Source organism: Hippocampus bargibanti, linkage group LG11 (assembly GCF_051943395.1).
Source record: "Hippocampus bargibanti isolate YZ-2025 linkage group LG11, ASM5194339v1, whole genome shotgun sequence".
NCBI classification, from domain to species: Eukaryota; Metazoa; Chordata; class Actinopteri; order Syngnathiformes; family Syngnathidae; genus Hippocampus; species Hippocampus bargibanti.
This window is the reverse complement of record NC_142744.1, coordinates 14929281-14947829: the sequence shown is the minus strand read 5'-3', so window position 1 is coordinate 14947829 and position 18549 is coordinate 14929281. Positions and strand designations below refer to the sequence as shown.

At 43.4% G+C, this 18549-nt stretch overlaps 1 protein-coding gene across 2 annotated transcripts; it reads right to left on the bottom strand.

Moving 5' to 3' along the window:
- Positions 1-750: 750 nt before the first annotated feature.
- LOC148891746 (KN motif and ankyrin repeat domain-containing protein 2-like) lies at positions 751-17481 on the bottom strand. 2 transcript variants are annotated; one of them, XM_089009061.1, is made up of 11 exons: positions 17274-17481; positions 6727-6783; positions 6040-6438; positions 4424-5785; positions 3333-3393; positions 2910-3221; positions 2743-2827; positions 2456-2648; positions 2237-2379; positions 1721-1921; positions 751-1161 (listed from the first exon to the last, which is right to left on the bottom strand). In XM_089009061.1, the coding sequence occupies exons 3-11, from the start codon at positions 6110-6112 to the stop codon at positions 1066-1068; spliced, it is 2526 nt and encodes an 841-aa protein (XP_088865187.1). In that variant the 5' UTR covers positions 6113-6438; positions 6727-6783; positions 17274-17481; the 3' UTR covers positions 751-1065. The 2 variants fall into 2 exon arrangements, with proteins under 2 accessions (XP_088865187.1, XP_088865186.1); XM_089009060.1 differs by having other exon boundaries at positions 2456-2675; positions 17274-17478.
- Between the last annotated feature and the right edge of the window lie 1068 nt (positions 17482-18549).

Sequence of the window (18549 nt, the reverse complement as noted above, 5' to 3'; positions counted from 1 at the left end):
CAGCCCCATTTCAAGCTCAGATAACTCGAGACCTATATACTGTAACTTAGGAATTAACTTTTTTTCTGTTGTAAGAAGAGAGTCTACGGTTTCTAACGCTGTATTGAATGTTTACGTAGTTCTAAAATTCAATGTTCTATGACTCCTGCAATTTGAGTGAAAATGACAAAAACCCTGGCACTGGAGTGAACACATTTTTGCACATCGCCTGGCAGTAAATGAGTTAATATTTCTTTTTTTTTAAGACACACTATTTGCTGCTCAGGTTTCTCTGTACAGCAAGAAGGCTGATAATGAATGAAAATTTGAATTTAAATTCAGACAGCTTAAGCGTCACATTGATAAAAATGTTTGGATATGCCAAGTTTGTGTGCCTTCCGCTCAAAGCATATCCATCAAAATGACGCGTGCAGGGAATGCCTTCACGAATGTCTGCAACAACATTTACCTTTTAAGTTTCATTGCAGCATAGGTGTTAAAATCCAGGCCTGTGGGCCAGACCCGGCCCGCCACATAATTTTATATGACCCGCAAAAGCAAATCATATGTCAACTTCCATGACACTTTGCATAAATCTCTACCAAAATAATTTTGTTACCTGGTTTACACTCATTTACGATAACAATAATTGAAGAATCAAAAGTTATTTTCAGTACAAGTAATAAGACGATACAATGATCTATTGGGTCATAATGGTCGTTCGAGGGAAGACTTAACTCCAAAGTGGTCCAGATCAAAAATGAGTATGACTTCCTTGCAATAGAGCTTTATTGAAAAATAAAGTCAGCAACTGAAAAAATAAGATTGTACATATTATTTAAAAGCATGTCCAGATACGCTGGTGTGGGGTACATGAAAAAACATAACTGTGCAAAGAACTTAGCAACAAAAAAAAATTATAGTAATTTTATCCATAATCATAATAATACCCATGTAACACACGAATCGTGTGGAGTCTTTTAAGAAGATATAGTTGACCAAATGCTCACAGGCATCAACCCTTAAACTTTCTCACGAAACAAGGTCAACTTGCAATGCGTTTTTTCGGTTACACAAAGTCCGACGTCATGACTGCGCTTGAGTCTTCGCATGGGCTTGCAGAACAGTCGCTGTGTCACTGTGCGAACAAAACATGGCGATGGAGAGTGCAGTACGACCATTCTAAAAAGAAGAAGAGATTAAAAATGTTTGTCATATTTCAAATCAGTGTAGATTTGGTGCGACGCGCCAATTCCTGAACCGGTCGGATACTGAACTCGGCCCTTGATTTGAATTCTGCGCTAATTTATATACATGTGTGTGTGTGCGCGTGCGTGCGCGTGCGTATGCGTGTGCGCGTGTGTGTGTGTGTGTGTGTGTGTTTTACACTGTTTAGAAAGTAACTTTTCTGTTCCACCATTACTCTTTCCCAGTGGACAAAGCAAAAAATATTAACATCCTGGAAAGCTAATAAGTGAACAGCCATTCCGATTTACAAGAAGGCCCTAGGAAGGACTTTCTCAGTCTTAGGAAAACCGTACTTGGCGAGTTGATAAGGCCGCACTCTGGATTAGTCAGCTTGAGAAGGTTTCGGCCCTTGAACCAGGTCATTTCTTTGCAAAAGAGATGATAATTCTCCTTGGTTGCAGTTTTTTTTTCGCTGCCATCAAAAGGCCTTTGTCGAAGTCTTTATTACGAAAGGCAACAAAGGAAGCAAAACTTGATTGGTTTGCGGTATCACCTGATCAGTCAGAGTCAGATCGCACTGGGTCCTCTCCAGCAGCAGTCTGGCGATATGCGTGTAGCCCCTCTCGGATGCAAACATGAGAGCTGTGGTTCCCTGAGCGTCCTGGATGTTGGCGTCTGCGCCACAGCTCAGCAGCAGGCGGACCATCACCACTCGTCCGTGTCTCACAGCCAAATGCAAAGCCGTCTGGCCTGTCTGTGTGACAATATGTGTTGAGTTTGCAAAGTATTTGTTCAAATCATATCACAGTTCAATAAAGCTGTTCAGGGTTCATTTTACCTCCCACAACTATTATGCGGTGCCTATACACACCACGGGACTAATGAAAATTGACTCTAGCCTCCTCCCACATTCAACAAACGTGCAAATTAGCATAATCTGAGACTATAAATCAGTGGCTCTTCACTTGGATTCAAAAGAACCTCAGAGGTTTCTGTGAATCTGTCTCAGGGGTTCAAAAGAAATTCTAGCATGATAAGGATAAGACACACATTTGCAATGGAGATTTACCTGACGAGAGGGGATGTTCACATTGCCCAGCTCCATCAGCCTTCGGACTACTTCCATGTCGCCGGGGTTGTCGGGTGTTGTGAGTGAGGCCAGCATCACTGCCGAGTAACCAGCTTCATTCTGGAAATTAACGTCACTTACTCCTGTGTGGCAGGGAGATGGCATTTTTCACTTTTTAGTTTTGAATTGCTTCTTATTTATCACAAGGATATGTCGTACCGGTGTCCAGGAGCAGGCTGACAGTGTCGTATTTGCAGTGGGAAACGCTGTAATTGAGAACTGTGTTTCCATTATCGTCAGCCAAGTTGATGAGGAAGGCCAAAAGTGAAGGAGTTTCCTTTTTAACCTCCCTCAAGTACATATTTACTTTACTGGCCACTGAATTCTCCTCTGCTGCTGTACTGAACCAGTCCTGGAAAAGAACCACAAGGGCCCCCCGCTGCAACCAAGAGATTTGAAGTTTATAAGATGGAATGTGAGTGTGGAAGAAATACAACTGTACACACCGTGTCATTGGTAGGATTCTCAATGTTGTCCATGTGCTCGTTGAGGAAGCGACAAGCTGACATAAAGTCGGCATTTACCGTCTCACTTGGTACAGAAGACAGAATGAGAGATATGAGGGCAAAACATTGCAAAGAAGAATCACCATGTTGCATTCTGGCCCTCTCACCTGCCTTGAGTTGTTCTCTTGGAACCAGAATCCCCCTCCTTTTGTTCTCCCTTGGGCAGAGACTTTATGTTGGCCATATCTGCCGGAGCATCAGCTTCAACAGATGCCGCCTCGCCATCTGTCCGTTCCGGCTCAGTTCCGTGCGATATCACTTGCCTCTTTTCTTCCGTCCCCGTCTTCTGCCTCTCTGCTTCCACTTGGGTTGCAGTCATCTCCCGAGGTCTGATGCTGTTCTTTTCCTGCTCTAAACCGCAAGACATCTGCGGCACGTAGTCCTGCCCAACTGGATTGCCAAAAGCATTTTTTTGGTATCTGTATAATATGTAAGGGACATAAAAGAAAGGGTATGTCACGGAAGTGTTCAGGTGTAACATTACTTCTCATTAAAACTGGTTTAGCCACAGAAATAAACTATTGGCTCACCCTTCCTGAGCAGTATTTGAGGTCCAAGCATCACTGTCATTTTTCATGGCACATTTCCCACCTATAAATTCATTTCAATGTTGAATGAATCAGTGCTACATACATTATTATAACAAAATTAATCAAATGTCCAAAAGCATCATGTTGGCCAGTCACTTATTGAGCACTCACAGAAAGAAATACATGTGAATGCTGAGAGATTCTTACAAGGTTTGAAATAAATATTTTCACACCACAGTTTGCGAGGCACAATTAGCATTTTGCCCCTCATTAAAACAAATTGTTTCACAAAACTGAGAATCAACCGCCGAGGCATCACAGCTGGCCTTTATTGCTCACATCACCCACTGCGGATATTTCAGAAGATGACACATCTCAGAGGATGACGCACAGATTTCATAGCAACACTTAGCTAGCAACAAGCTTCACATGGCAACAGCTGGAGCTAAACATACTATGCAGTCACTCCCAAGTCTATAATCATTCCAAATAAGATTTTCATATATGTTTATACTTACATTTATGACACGGATCATCTGATGAAAGGGCAAGGGATGCTCATTGCTAAACTAACAGCTAACATGTTTGATACAGTAATTAATACATTTTTATGGATGTCTGACTGGAACTGCATTTAAGAGGAAAACTTTCAACCTTGAATGGCAAAAAACAAACATATTTTAAAGGCCGGGACAATGATGGCAAAATATATTTGCTCAACAGAAAACAAAACATTCATTAATTTATGTTGACATCTTTTATTTATTTATTTATTTATTTGCTAAATCCTTGCTTCATTTCACCGAATTGACAGATGTAGATAGGTGGGTAGATAGATAGATAGATAGATAGATAGATAGATAGATAGATAGATAGATAGATAGATAGATAGATAGATAGATAGATAGATAGATAGATAGATAGATAGATAGATAGATAGATAGATAGATAGATAGATAGATAGATAGATAGATAGATAGATAGGGACAGAGAGATACATATCAAGGCTTGCCATTGTGACTGTGCTGTATCTAAAGCCTGACTTTGTCTTTTTACGTGTGACAACTGCAGTAAAACAAAGTTGAGGGTACCTCTATGTTGATGTGCGTGCCCATTGTCGTGTCCAAGCTGAGTGTGGTGGGATGTAAGGATGTCGATGAGTCCCATCATTTCCTGCTGCAAAGAGATAACCTTCGGGTGTTTCACTTCCTCGGCCATACTCAAACACTCCCACTGCTCACCCAGGAGTCGCTTGATCTTATGTATGTGATGGATAACCTCAGACATGTCTGAAGTGTCAGCAGAAACCTCCATTGGCAGACATCTTTCAGTGGATTCAACATCATCTTTGAGATGAGCGTTTTGTCCATTTGTGCTGACACTTTTTGACATCGCTGTGCTTTCATCCTCCTCCTGGTCGACAACAACTCTCTCTGCCCGTAGCCACACGGCAGAATTTGTGACAAGGCGTTCCATCTCTTCATCTTTACCTTTGCTCGTCTTCTGCAGCTGTCTCAGCCGCCCTGTGAGCCTCTGATGGTCAAGTTCAGTCTCATGAAGCTTCTGCTCCAGCATAGCCACCCTAGCCTGGAGCGACGTCACCGTTAGTAGCTCGTCCAGATCTGAGCTCATCCTCCACTCATGTTTCGGATGATAATCTTGACAAGTACTAGTACATCGTTCATAGTGTGAATTGTTATTGTTGTAATGGTTCCCATAGGTGCCAGTGTAAGAAAGCGGTTGAATTTGCGACCGCAGCATTTCTTTTTCCTCCTGTAGTTGACAGATCTGTGATCTGAGGTCTGGAATGACCAGTACCTCCCTCTCCAGGTCGTCCACATGTTCCAAGGCATCTCGTAGGCGTCTCAATAGGTCTGAGCAATCCTGGGCGTGAGTAGTCTCTGGAAAGTCAAAGATGTCTTCACAAGACTTGTTTCTGTCTCCAAGATGACCCCTTGAACTTTTTAGGCTCTCGGATTCCTCCATTGCCTCCAATCCTTGTCTCAAAAGTACTGTAAGGGGCAGACTAGTGGCCCGGAGGAGATGGGGTCGGATGTGCTCACCCAAGGGTTGCTCATCAAACGCGCAGATTTTGGCCTCAATTTCTGCTCGGCCACGTGGCGAAATTGGCGACCTGTAGTCATACAACCAGGAAGTAGAGCCGTGGTGGTGGTCATCAGACAGTCGAGACCTGGGGCCAAGCGCTCCGGTTGATCCCCAGGGGCTTGGACGGTAACCATACCCGGAAGTATTAAGGTGCCGCGGAAGAGTGCTAGCCCGAGGGCCTTTGCTCTTGCGCTGGATCGAAATTTTTTTTATGGTTCTGCCTTTCTCAATGTCATCAACATACTTGAGGAAGTCCAAGTCCAGCCGAAAACCATATGGGGTTTCCACTGAGTATGGAAGGTTGCCTTTTATGAAACTTTCTGAAGCTTTGGTCGGCTGCTTATTCCCTGTAAACATTAAAATGGAATTTTGAACATGTTAGGTGTCTCCGTTGCTTTGGCTACTTATATGTCCTTCACGGTAACTTGACGACATTCTAGTAATCAGCAAGTTTGTATATTGTTGTATATTAAGAATTTTATGCTACCAATGTTTGTGCAATACGTTGGACTGTCGATCGGAAGTGTGCATGCAATTGTACCCCAAATGTGGAGATGGTGCATGCAGAGAATCTATGGATATTAACCACTGGATGACCAACCTGGGACTGACAACACTACGAAATGGTCCCGAGACGTGAATGTTTGTGTAATTGCATCATCTCCCCATTCCATAATTGTAAATTGTGATGTCACGAGAGGGCAAATACATTCCCCTAAGATGGCTTCACCCAGAGAGTTTTGTCCCCATCTGGTGGAAGGCAGCAATTCAAACCCCACACCTATGGCTGGTCACGGCTTGATTGGCAAGCAAGGCTTTTAAGGCAGAGAGCCTCTGAGTGTGGAGACTGGGGGAGACAAGCTCCATTGCTGTGCTCTGTGCAGAAACTGATTGCTGCATGGAACTCATCGCCAGTTGGGACCATACGACAGAACACTGGATTTGGACCCTTGCTAAAGGTGGCTAGGCTACCTAGGAAGGACATCAAGAGGGGTGAGACCTAGAAACACATGGAAAAGAACCCGTCTTCAGTTTCACCTCAGAAGAGACTTTATTATAATATCAGTTTTGGAAGAGATGCTATTCTTGCCTTTGTTGCTAGTGAATTCCCCCTGAAACCCTTTATTAAAACGTTTGTTTGCATTCAAACCTGTCGCCCATTGTGCTCCTTGTCCTGTCCCGCTAAGAGCTAGCCTCTCATGACATTACAAAATATTTACTGTTTTTTTTTTTTTTTTTTTTTTTTTTTTTTTTTTTTTTTACTGAGTAACAATTTGAAACATCCTACCATTATATCTTTCTGTCATTTTGCTGGATCTGCAGTCACATCATCTGGTAGAGATGTCTGTCAAAAGAAAAAAACAACAACCAAAGAATAACATAAGTGAGTTAGCCTTTTTTACAAGCACCAGAAATTGTTAGGTGGCTATCCCATACTGTGAATATATCAAATGGCGAATGAATAATTACATAATGACTATATTCATGGAGTGGGGGGAAAACAAAAGTATTTTGGCGCTGGCAGTCCTTGGGGTTGTGCTGTGGCATTTTTGGTGAGACAGCACATCATTCAGATTACGCTTGACGCTGTTTTAGCTTAGTGCACAAAAGCCAAACAATTGTACTTAATTGCCTTCCTTTTTTGTCCCTCACGTAGTCTGAGCGATGTGCTTCTACAGCTTTTTCTCCCACACTGATTCATTTCTTCCATGCGCATAGATGGCTGTTATTTTCCTGTTGCATGTCTGATCTACACTTGATTACTACCCTGCTGTCCAGGGTGAAGAACGGAATAACAAACTACGTTTTAGCCTTTGGAGCGATGGACAGCAAAAAAGGAGGGGGAACAACATTTCTAAAGGCACGCAAGCATTGTTATGACTCACTGTTATCCTAACTTGGTGTTTGCTTAAATCAACAGTTGGTTTACTTTTCTAGCTTTTCTGTGCCTTCAACTTGAGCTCTGGTTGGACACAGCGTTTAGCATTTACAGGAATTGTTTACATTCAATTTTAACCAACAACAATGCCCATGATGCTGACCTGTGGAATAATTTTGTCATTTAGCTTGCTCATCTGAGTCAGGGCAGTCAATTTTTAACCAAATAAACATTCTTTCTTTCTTTGACCTGTGTACAAAAAGCAGGAGAAGCATTATGTTTTAACTGTATGCCCATGTGTCGGTCCTATTCTTGTTCACGTGTGATTTAGTAGTTTGAAGTTTTTTTGTTTTGTTTTGGATTTTTTTAGGTCATAGTCCCCGTTAAACTGGACACAAAAAAAATATGATTGTGTTACTCAAAAGTCAAGGTTGCTGAGACCTCATGTGATACAGTATTGGTTTTTGAACCCCAAGATAAGTGACTCTCGTGTGTCTGGATTAGTTTTGACCAGGTAACTGGAACACGGGTTGGTATTAAAAATTAATAAACAAATAAACAGATGAATCGATGAATAAATAAATACACAAATAGATGTATAAATAAAAACATAAATATATGAATGAATAAATACATAAATGAATGGATAAATGGATAAATAAATAAATAAATAGATATATAATTAAACTGTGACTGTTAAGTGTACTTGAGTTTTGAAAGGCGCTTATAAATTTTATGTATTATTATTCATACGTACATACATACATACATACATACATACATACATACATACATACATACATACATACATACTGTGATATCATGAAAGGCTAGCTCTCAGCGGGACAGGACAAGAAGTGCAATGGATGACAGGTTTGGATACAAACAAAAGGTTTTAATCAGGGTTCCAGGGGGAATTCACAAGCAACAAAGGTTTGAATAGTGTCTCTTCCAATACTTAACAAAATAAAGTCTCTTCTGATACTTAAATCCAAATAAAATCTCTTCTGAGGTAAAACTGAAGACGGAGTTCTTTTACAAGAGTCTCTAGGCCTCACCCCTCTTGACGTCCTCCTCATGTAGTCTAGCCACCTTAGCAAGGTCCAAATCCAGTGTCATGTCGTGTGGTCCCAAGTGGCAATGAGTTCCACGCAGCAATCAACTTCTTCACAGAGCACAGCAATCGAGCTTGTCTTTCCCCAAACTCCACACTCAGAGGCTCTCTGCCTTAAGAGCCCTGCTTTCCAATCAAGCCCTCATCAGCTGCAGGTGTGTGGGTTTAATTGCTGCCTTCCACCAGGTGGAGCCAAGACTCTCTCTGGGTGGAGCCATCTTAGGGGGATGTATTTGCCCTCCAGGACACAGCCTCTCGTGACATCACACATCCCTCCCCCTTGAGACCGACGTCCTCGGTGGGGTGAAGGATGCGAAACAGGCCAGGAAGGCCTCCCTTCGGGAGAGGGCATCCGCAATGCCTTGCGGCTTGCCAGCCCTGTGGACAACAGAGAAGTTAAAGGCCTGCAGGCTCAAGAACCACCTGGTTACTCTGCTGTTGGTCTCCTTGTTCCTGGCCATCCATTGGAGAGGAGCATGATCAGAGACCACTGTGAAACGTCTTCCCAGGAGATAGAAGCGCAATGACTCCAGCGCCCATGTAATGGCAAGGCACTCCTTCTCCACTGTGGAATAATTCTTTTCCCTGGGCAACAGCTTCCTGCTAAGGTACAGGATGGGATGTTCCTCTCCTCCATATACTTGCGAGAGTACAGCCCCCAGACCAACTTCTGATGCATCCGCTTGCACCATGAAGTCCTTGCTGAAGTCTGGTGCCACCAGGATCGGACTGGAACATAGATCCTGTTTTAGATTGGCGAAGGCCATTTCGGCCTCTGGGCTCCATTTCACCAATCGGGAGTGTTTTTTGGTCGTCAATTCTGTCATGGGGGCTGCTATAGTAGCAAAGTCAGCGATAAAGCGTCTATAGAAGCCAGCCATGCCTAAGAACGACCTCACCTGCTTCTTGGTAAGGGGTTGGGGCCAATCTTGTATAGCCCGTAGTTTTGCTTCTTGAGGCTTCATCAGCCCCCGTCCTATAGTGTAGCCCAGGTAGTTGGTCTCGCCAAATGCCAACCTGCACTTTTTCGGGTTTGTTGTGAGACCTGCTTTTCTGAGGGAGTCAATCACAGCTTGCACTAGGGGTAAGTGACTCTCCCAGTCGGGACTCTGTATGACGACATCATCCAAGTATGCTGCTGCGTACCTCTTGTGGGGGGTGAGAATCCGGTCCATTAGGCGCTGAAACGTGGCGGGTGCTCCATGGAGACCAAACGGGAGCCTGGTGTATTGGTAGAGCCCCTCAGGTGTGGCGAAGGCTGTCTTCTCCTTTGATGCCGGGGTCAGGAGCACCTGCCAATAACCCTTTGTGAGGTCGAGAGTGGTGATGAAGCGTGCCTGTCCCAGGGAGTCAATAAGATCATCAACACGAGGCATCGGATACGCATCAAATTCAGACACCTCATTCAACTTCCGATTGTCATTGCAGAATCGTATTGACCCGTCTGGCTTGGGAACCAACACGATCGTACTTGCCCAGGCACTTTGGGACTCCTCAATTACTCCAAGTTCCAGCATCTTCCTTATCTCCTCCTGAATAGCTGCCTTACGGGCCTCCGGCACCCGGTATGGACGTTGGTGGACTGTTTTTCCAGGTGCGGTGCGTATCTCGTGTTGCACCACGTCAGTGTGTCCAGGTATGGAGGAGAAGACGTCTTGGTTACGCTCAACCAACTCGAGGGTCATCTGGCGTTGGTGTGGGGACAAATTTGGACCCGTCTGAACGTCTTCCCTGGCCGGTTCCTTCGCCTCGCTGGTGGGGAGACAGCTGAACAGCGCCTCTCTGGCGTGCCATTTCTTTCGGAGGTTAATCAGAATCAGAATCAGAATACCTTTATTCGTCCCGCAATGGGGAAATTTGCAACGTTAACGTGATAAATCTGCTCAGGTTTCCTCTTACCAGGTTGCATCACCTTGTAGTTTACCTCCCCCACGCGTTCGATGACCTCAAAGGGCCCCTGCCAGGATGCCAGGAACTTGCACTCCACGGTTGGTACCAAGACCAGCACTCTGTCCCCTGGCTTGAACTCTCAAGGCTGGGCAGGTCTATTGTAGGAGACTTGCTTCTGTCGTTGGGCCGCTTCCATGTGTTCTCGCACTATGGGATAAATGGCCTTCATCCTTTCCCGCATGTACCCCACATGCTCGATGAGGGTACGTTGTCGGCACGGCTGCTCTTCCCAAGCCTCTTTGGCGATATCCAGCAGTCCTGTAAGAGTACAACAACTCAAAGGGTGATCCCAGTTTCGGCCATCTTCTTTGATAACTTTCCTCATCATGGCCTTGAGTGTTTTGTTGAATCGCTCTACCAATCCATCTGTCTGTGGGTGGTAGATGGAGGTTCTCAGCTGCTTGACCTTGAGCAGGGCACACAGGTCCTTCATGACCTTGGACATAAAGGGGCTTCCCTGGTCGGTCAGTATCTCCTTTGGGATCCCTACCCGGCTGGCGAGAGCAAACAGTTCCTTTGCGATCTGCTTTGTGGTAGCCTTTCTGAGGGGGACAGCTTCTGGGAACCGGGTGGCATAATCCATCGTTACTAAAATATACTGGTGTCCCCGAGCACTTTTTGGTAGAGGTCCGACTATGTCCAGCCCAAGCCTCTGAAAAGGGGTCTCAATGATGGGTAAGGGAATTAGCGGGTTTCTGTATGTGGGCTTGGGCGCCACCTGTTGGCACTCCGGGCAAGAACGACAATAGTTCTCCACATCCTTGTGCACCCCTGGCCAGAAGAACCGTTGCAAGATTCTTTCTTTTGTCTTTTCCACCCCTAGGTGTCCCCCTAGCAGGTGTGTATGTGCCAAGTCCAGTACTGTAGCTCGGTGTGGTTGTGGTAAAAGAAGTAGTTCACGTACTTCATCATTTTGCTTCGTAACCTGGTATAATAGCCCCCGATGAACCGCAAAATGGGGGTATGTGGGGCTTGTCCTTTCCCCCAGTACTACACCCTCTAAAACCTGCACATTCTTCATGGCGTTGGCAAGGGTAGGATCCTGTAACTGGGCTGTACCATACCGGCCTGTTAGAGGAAGCAGCTTCTGGATCCCTGGGTTCTCATCACAATACATACATACATACATACATACATACATACATACATACATACATACATACATACATACATACATACATACATACATACATACATACATACATACATAACATACATACATGATATACATACATGAACCACATCATCTCAAGGGATTACATTATATTTTTAAATAACATTTTACACAGTCTGTCCATCATCTAAATAAAATAAGTAATTTTAGCTTTCTTTTACTGTATTTTGAAACCGTAACAATCCTCTCATGCATATTCTGTCAACTCAATATAGTCGTCGCCTTGCCAATGCTGCGCTGCCCTAATGACCTTGTATATTCCCTTCCCTGTATTAGGCCACCAACCATCAGCCACAGAGGCTGCAATGCCTGCTATGCTGAAGACAACCACAACACGAAATGTGTGGCTTGGAAATTTGACCCCCGTTCTCGAAAAACTCATGAACAGACCTCAGCAAAAAGCAAAATGCATCAAGTTTGCCCATGGCATCTCAACCGAGTAGACACTTCATCATGTGAACGTGCTATACAGGTTTTCATGAAAATGTAGTCAAATGTGTACTGGTAAATGTCAAAGCAGCGATATTTCACAATAGGTATGAATCATCTGAATATAAATGTACCATGTCAGATCGATTTATTTTTCCATGTTCTGTTTTGGGTGAATTAGTTCCATTTGACTAATACAGGAAGAAAACGTGAAACGTTAAGGAAGGGAGTGCATTTAAATGTAAAACATGGAAGTGCTTATCTTGTGTTTGGACTCTGATACGAGCAGAAAGTATATATCGGATGCCAGGTGGCTTTATTGCAGGCAGAAATCTTTCAGCTCTCACTCATCTTAACTTAGCCCATACATGTGGTGTAAAGCTGTGGTACATTTGATCACGTTTAGACGCAGATAAAATCTGCCACTTTTTTATTTTGACAAACTAAAAGACAAGCAGACTCACATCCACTCTGGGCTGCAACTCACATTATTTTGATAATTGATTACTCTGTAAATCTGTTTCAATTTTATTCCCTGATTTCAAAAACAGGACTTTGTTTCACATTGGCGGTGCACGCAGATAAATTAATTCTCATTCACCGGTTTAGTTTATAAATTGTCACAAAAAAAAACATATTTTCTGGTGTATAAGGCGCACCGGAGTACTGTACAAGGCACCCCAATGAATGGTGAATTTTTCAACTTTTTCCACATATAACGCACACCGGACTATAAGGTGCACCTTCAATGAATGAAACAAATTATCCAAATGCTGTATATAAATATAGAAATGTTCTCCAAATATAAGGCACACCACATTATAAGGCGCTGGAGTAGAGGCTGGGGTTACGCACTAGGGGGAAATGGAGTCAGTGGCTGTTGAGAGTAGTTGCGTGACCTGTTGTGGCTCAATATGACTTCACGTATAAGGCGCACTTGCATGTAAGGCGCAGGGTATTCTTTTGAAGAAAACCAAGGTTTTTGGGTGCACCTTATACAGTGAAAAATACGGTAGGCAAAAACATGAATTGTTGATTTTCAAAGTGATTTCTGTGGGTTTTTTTTCATTCAACACCAACATGAACAGGACTCTATCAAGGAGAACAACAGAAATCACAGAATATTTACTGTTCAAAAGCCCATATTGTGATCATTTGCGCAATAAAAAAAAATCTAATGATCATGAATGATTGTCGATTATTTTGATCAATCAATTAGTTGTTGTTCAATCATTGCAGCTTTGCTTGGAAAGAAGTTTGTTTTTCCCGAGAATGAGATTCTCATTTGGGGTGGATGAAGGTTGTACAATAAACAACATCTCATTTGTTATTCTAATGTTTATGTCTTGGACTTCCCTGCCTCAGGCATTCGTAAAGATGGGTTCCAAAAAACCAATATGAGCGTAGTTGCAGTGCGATTGCCTGGCAACCAGTTTAAGGCACACCCCGCCGACTGCCAGAAGACAGCTTGGATAGGCTCCAGCATGCCGTGACCATTGCGAGGATAAGTAGATAAAAAAAGATGGACGGACTTCACTGCCATAATTTACTTGTTGAATACTTATACAAAATATCACTGAAGCCCCAACCAGATCTATGTGGCATACAATTTAGAATAGCTCTGTCAACTAAACAAACACGTGAGCCCAGAACAGCCTCTCCAGTTCATGCACCTAAATATAGTCACGCATCCATTTCTCCCTTCACCAACATTACCACGAAAGAAACAATATTGCATCTGGGTTAGGAATCTCCTAAGAGTCATTGCCCAACAATTTTCACATTCCCATGGAGCGCCTATACCTATATATGTGTGTGTGTACGCATGAATTACAACGCATGGTAACATCCATATATTAACGTGCAATTTTCCAACGATCAAACTTCAAAGCAAAAATGAAATAATCTCAAAATTTTGATTGATCAAAAATAGCATCATAAACACATCGAGGTTGTGTAGGTATCCAACTGATGCGCCCTTGGTTTGGGTGTATCTGGAAGTCCCACAGGATCTTTGCTCGGTCATTCTCCACCACTTTGGGAGGTGTTTCCCATTTTGACCTTGGGGTTTCCAGTCCATACTCCGCACAGATGTTTCGGTAGACTATGCCAGCCACCTGGTTATGGCGCTCCATGTAGGCTTTCCCTGCCAGCATCTTACATCCTGCAGTTATGTGTTGGATTGTCTCAGGTGCCTCTTTGCACAACCTACACCTTGGGTCTTGTCTGGTGTGGTATATCCCTGCCTCGATGGCTCTGGTGATCAGGGCCTGCTCTTGGGCAGCCAGGATGAGTGTCTCTGTGCTGTCCTTTAGGCCAGCCCACTCTAGCCACTGATAGGACTTCTTGAGATCAGCCACTTCTGCTATGGTTCGGTGGTACATCCCGTGTAGGGGCTTTTCCTCCCATGATTGTCCCTCATCCAGCACCTCATCCTCTGTTCCCCATTGTCTGAGAGACATTCTCTGAGTACATCATCCGTTGGAGCCTTCTCTTTGATGTATTCATGGAGCTTGGATGTTTCATCCTGGACAGTGGCTCTCACACTCACTAGTCCCCGTCCTCCTTCCTTACGGCTTGTGTACAGTCTCAGGGTGCTGAACTTGGGATGGAACCCTCCATGCATGGTGAGTTTTCGGGTCTTAACATCCATGGTCTGAATCTCTTCCTTTGGCCACCTTGTTATTCCTGCAGGGTATCTGATCACTGGCAGGGCATAGCTGTTTATTGCCCGGGTCTTGTTCTTGCCATTGAGCTGGCTTCTGAGGACTTGCCTCACCCGCTGGAGGTATTTGGTCGTAGCCGCTTTCCTTGTTGCTAGTTCGAGGTTGCCATTGGCCTGTGGTATACCTAGGTACTTGTAGCTGTTTTCATTGTCTGCTATTGTTCCTTCAGGGAGTGAGACCCCTTCAGTGTGGACTACCTTGCCCCTCTTAGTCACCATCCGACTACATTTCTCCAGCCCGAATGACATTCCGATATCACTGCTGTAGATCCTGGTTGTGTGGATCAGGGAGTCTATGTCCCTTTTGCTCTTAGCATACAGCTTTATGTCATCCATGTAGAGGAGGTGACTGATCATAGCTCCATTTCTGAGGCGGTATCCATAGCCTGTCTTGGCGATTATCTGGCTGAGGGGGTTCAGTCCTATGCAAAGCAGCAGCGGGGAGAGTGCATCACCTTGGTATATGCCACATTTGATGGCCACTTGCATTAGTGGCTTACCATTGGCTTCAAGTGTGGTTTTCCACATGCTCATCGAGTTTGCAACGAAGGCTCTCAGGGTCCTGTTGACCTTATACAACTCCAAGCATTCAATGACCCATGTGTGTGGCGTCGAGTCATATGCGCCTCAGGGAGGTTGCTGTGCTCCTCTTTCAGAGTCACCAGCCATTGTGCACTGCTGTTATGTGCGACCTCCTTCTCCCATATGCCTTTCCAGTATCTTTCAGTTTCCAGCCTTGGAGGGTCTGCTCTGCTCTTAGAACCCTGCCACTGAGCGTACACTTTCGCAGGTTGTGTTGCGAACAGCCTGTTTATTCTTCAGGCCTCATTGTCTTTCGTATACCTCTTTAGGCTTTGTTTGACAGTTTCCAGTGCTTCAGGTATGGTTATCTGCATGTACCTCTTGGATATATATATATATATATATATATATATATATATATATATATATATATATATATATATATATATATATATATATATATATATATATACAGTAAAGTCTCGTTATATCGATATTCAAGGGAGTCCGAAAAATATCGATATAACAGGGACTATCGATATATCCGATCCTGCGCCGAACTGCATTAAACAAAAGCCGCCAAAAGAGGGCAGCCAAGCGCCATATAAGAAACGGAGCTGGCCATTAGCTCCCTTTTTTTTGGGTGAGAGATGTTCCCCCAATGTTGCCTCAAAATGGCACATATAATTCTTTAATGATTGTAAACATGTATGCTTTAATCTTCAGAACTACAGTGTATTTGAAACATATTCATAACTGGATGTGTAACAAGAAAGCATATTATCCGAATCTGAAGCCATTGTTTGGATTCACAAGCAATGCAAGACGTCTTGGCGTGAAGTCATTTTTATTTGCATTTGAATAAAAAGTGACATCGGCTGTCCTTTAATACACAGTATGGAATGTTAATAATTTTCAAAATCATCGCGCTTCAGCAGACAAAACAAGAAACATTGTTGCAAAAAACGATTGCATTCATATACAGTACAGTGGGCATGTACATAACACAACAGGGAAACCTGACTTCATTTTGTATTTGGTGCGTTTTTGACATGTTTGTAATTGCATGTTTTTAACAGTCCTCGAGCTGTCAATGAGAACATCTGACGAGATCCTCCTCATATAATAACGGACAACAACGCAAATTGAGAAACGGCTATTGTTGCTATCGTGGCAAGCTAGCATAATGACCTTAAGTTAACTCTGTTTGTACAGTATAATTGTCTGATATTTTCAAACTATTTTTTTATTATGGATTTGTAAGGTCATCCTTCAGTTTTGTCCGGCTACCTCCGCAGTAGATGAATAAAATCAGCCGGATAATTAGCATAAAGTAGCCCAAAACCATAGACACTATATATTGTAAAACTGGACTTCTGCCCACACCGTCTTCATTTCCTTTCCACTGGTCATCTGCAAAACGGTTTGCTTCTTGTTTTTATGATCTTCCTAGAAAAGCCTCCCTTTCCCCAACTTTTTGGCTGTACATTCAGCATTTTTTCCAAGTGCATAGCTGAAAGAGATTTAGATCCTAAAACCAGCGGTTTGGCATGATTTTTTTCCCTTTGGTCTTACTGTCTTGTTTTCACCCGGTAGCCAGCGGTATGGTGTTGGAATTGTCCTTGCGTGGTAACATTGTGCTATCCAATAGCAAGAGTGCAAGCGATATTGTGTGGCATCTTACCAGCATTGAATTTGTTGGATATGTGCGGACAAAGCTCATACCTTGAAACAGCTGCCAGAGATATTCATGCAAGAAAGAGTGTCATGCTATAGTCACAGTGAAATGTTAAACATTTGCAGCTTTGCCTTTGATTACAAAGACATACATCATTACATCGCGTTATACTCTGACAATCACTTAAAATGTGAAAATATAGCCATTCCCGTCAAAGTCTGAAGCGCACTTTCTCAGACTAAATTTAGAGCAAAAATTTGTTGGGGAGAAAACATTCAAGGTGACTGGTTCAACATCCATGCTGTTAAAAAACACTCTAAACAAAGAAACAAAACCTAAAGAATGAATTCAATGTAAAACTTACCGTGAGACAAACAGATGAGACTTTTCCAAGTTTGATATAAGTAGTCCCTGGGGTTCCCTCAGCGCCTTGCACCCTGAGTGTGTCTGTGTGTGTATTGATGTGTGTTTTCCTTGCTGTCAGGGAGAGTGACATGCCAGGGCTGTTTGATAAATGCCAATGTGCATGCAGCCTCCTCCATAACAGAAGCTGGGTTTGCTGCTGTGTATTTAAAAAAAAGGAGAGTAGAAAGCAGGGAGGAGCTTGTGAACATGCCCCTTGCTACTTGAAACAACTATCAGGGAGGTAGTTTGCTGAGAAGGCCAGCTGTTCCGTCTGGAGTCTTGACGGCATCATGTGACAACGTTTACTCGAGTCTGGCGTGGAAAAAAAAAAAAAAAAAAAAACAGTACCACCCAAAACACAAGTGTCAGTACTGGACCACCCTTGTACTGTATAGAATGTGTAACTCTATCCTTTGCCACGGGATCTATGGCAAGTCAACAGAAGGGAGAGCGCAGCGCTCGGTGCCATCTATGGAAGGCATACAGTACATACCCGTCATTCCTCATGGATCCCCTTTCCTTCTTTTACCCCTTCCAGCTCACCAACCATCATGCCAGGAACAAAGAATATCATTTGTTTTTTTATAAGCGCGCACGATATGAATGGAAGCAAAAAAAAAAAAAAAATACACTTTTGGCCTGGTGCTTCACTTTTTCGACATTTTATATTACAGACACATTCCAAAATGGAATCAATTCTTTTTTTTCTCTCTACGCAACAAAGCCCCGCAGGTGTATGACATAGCACAAGCTTGGCACAAAGTCAAAGGAATTGTCTCAAGTAACAAATCTGGGGAAGGGTGAAGAAACTGTTCCACTGCTTTGACAAAGCAGCATGACTCTTCCTCGAACTGGCCACCCCTCTAAAACCAGACAATCAAGGAGACAGGCCACAATCAGGGAATTTTTGTTGAGTAGCGTAAACTCAGTCGGGTTCTGAGGGCTGCAGACAGGAGTAATTAGTGAAGCCCAGTTTTCAAAGCAAACGCGGTGAAGCGATATTTAGCTGTTGCCAGCAAATGAAATAAACTGCCAACGGAAGTGAAGTCAGATCCAAAATCTGTCACGGTTTGCAAGGTGGTGATGGCAGTTGTGGATCCCAAAATAAGCAGGCAGCAGGTTGTATTTGAGAAATTGTATTAAAATAAAGTCAAGAGGAACAAAATCTAAAACATCAAAATCATCTGAACAGAAAAATACAAAGTATCAAAGAAAAACCAAGAGTAAAAGTCTGC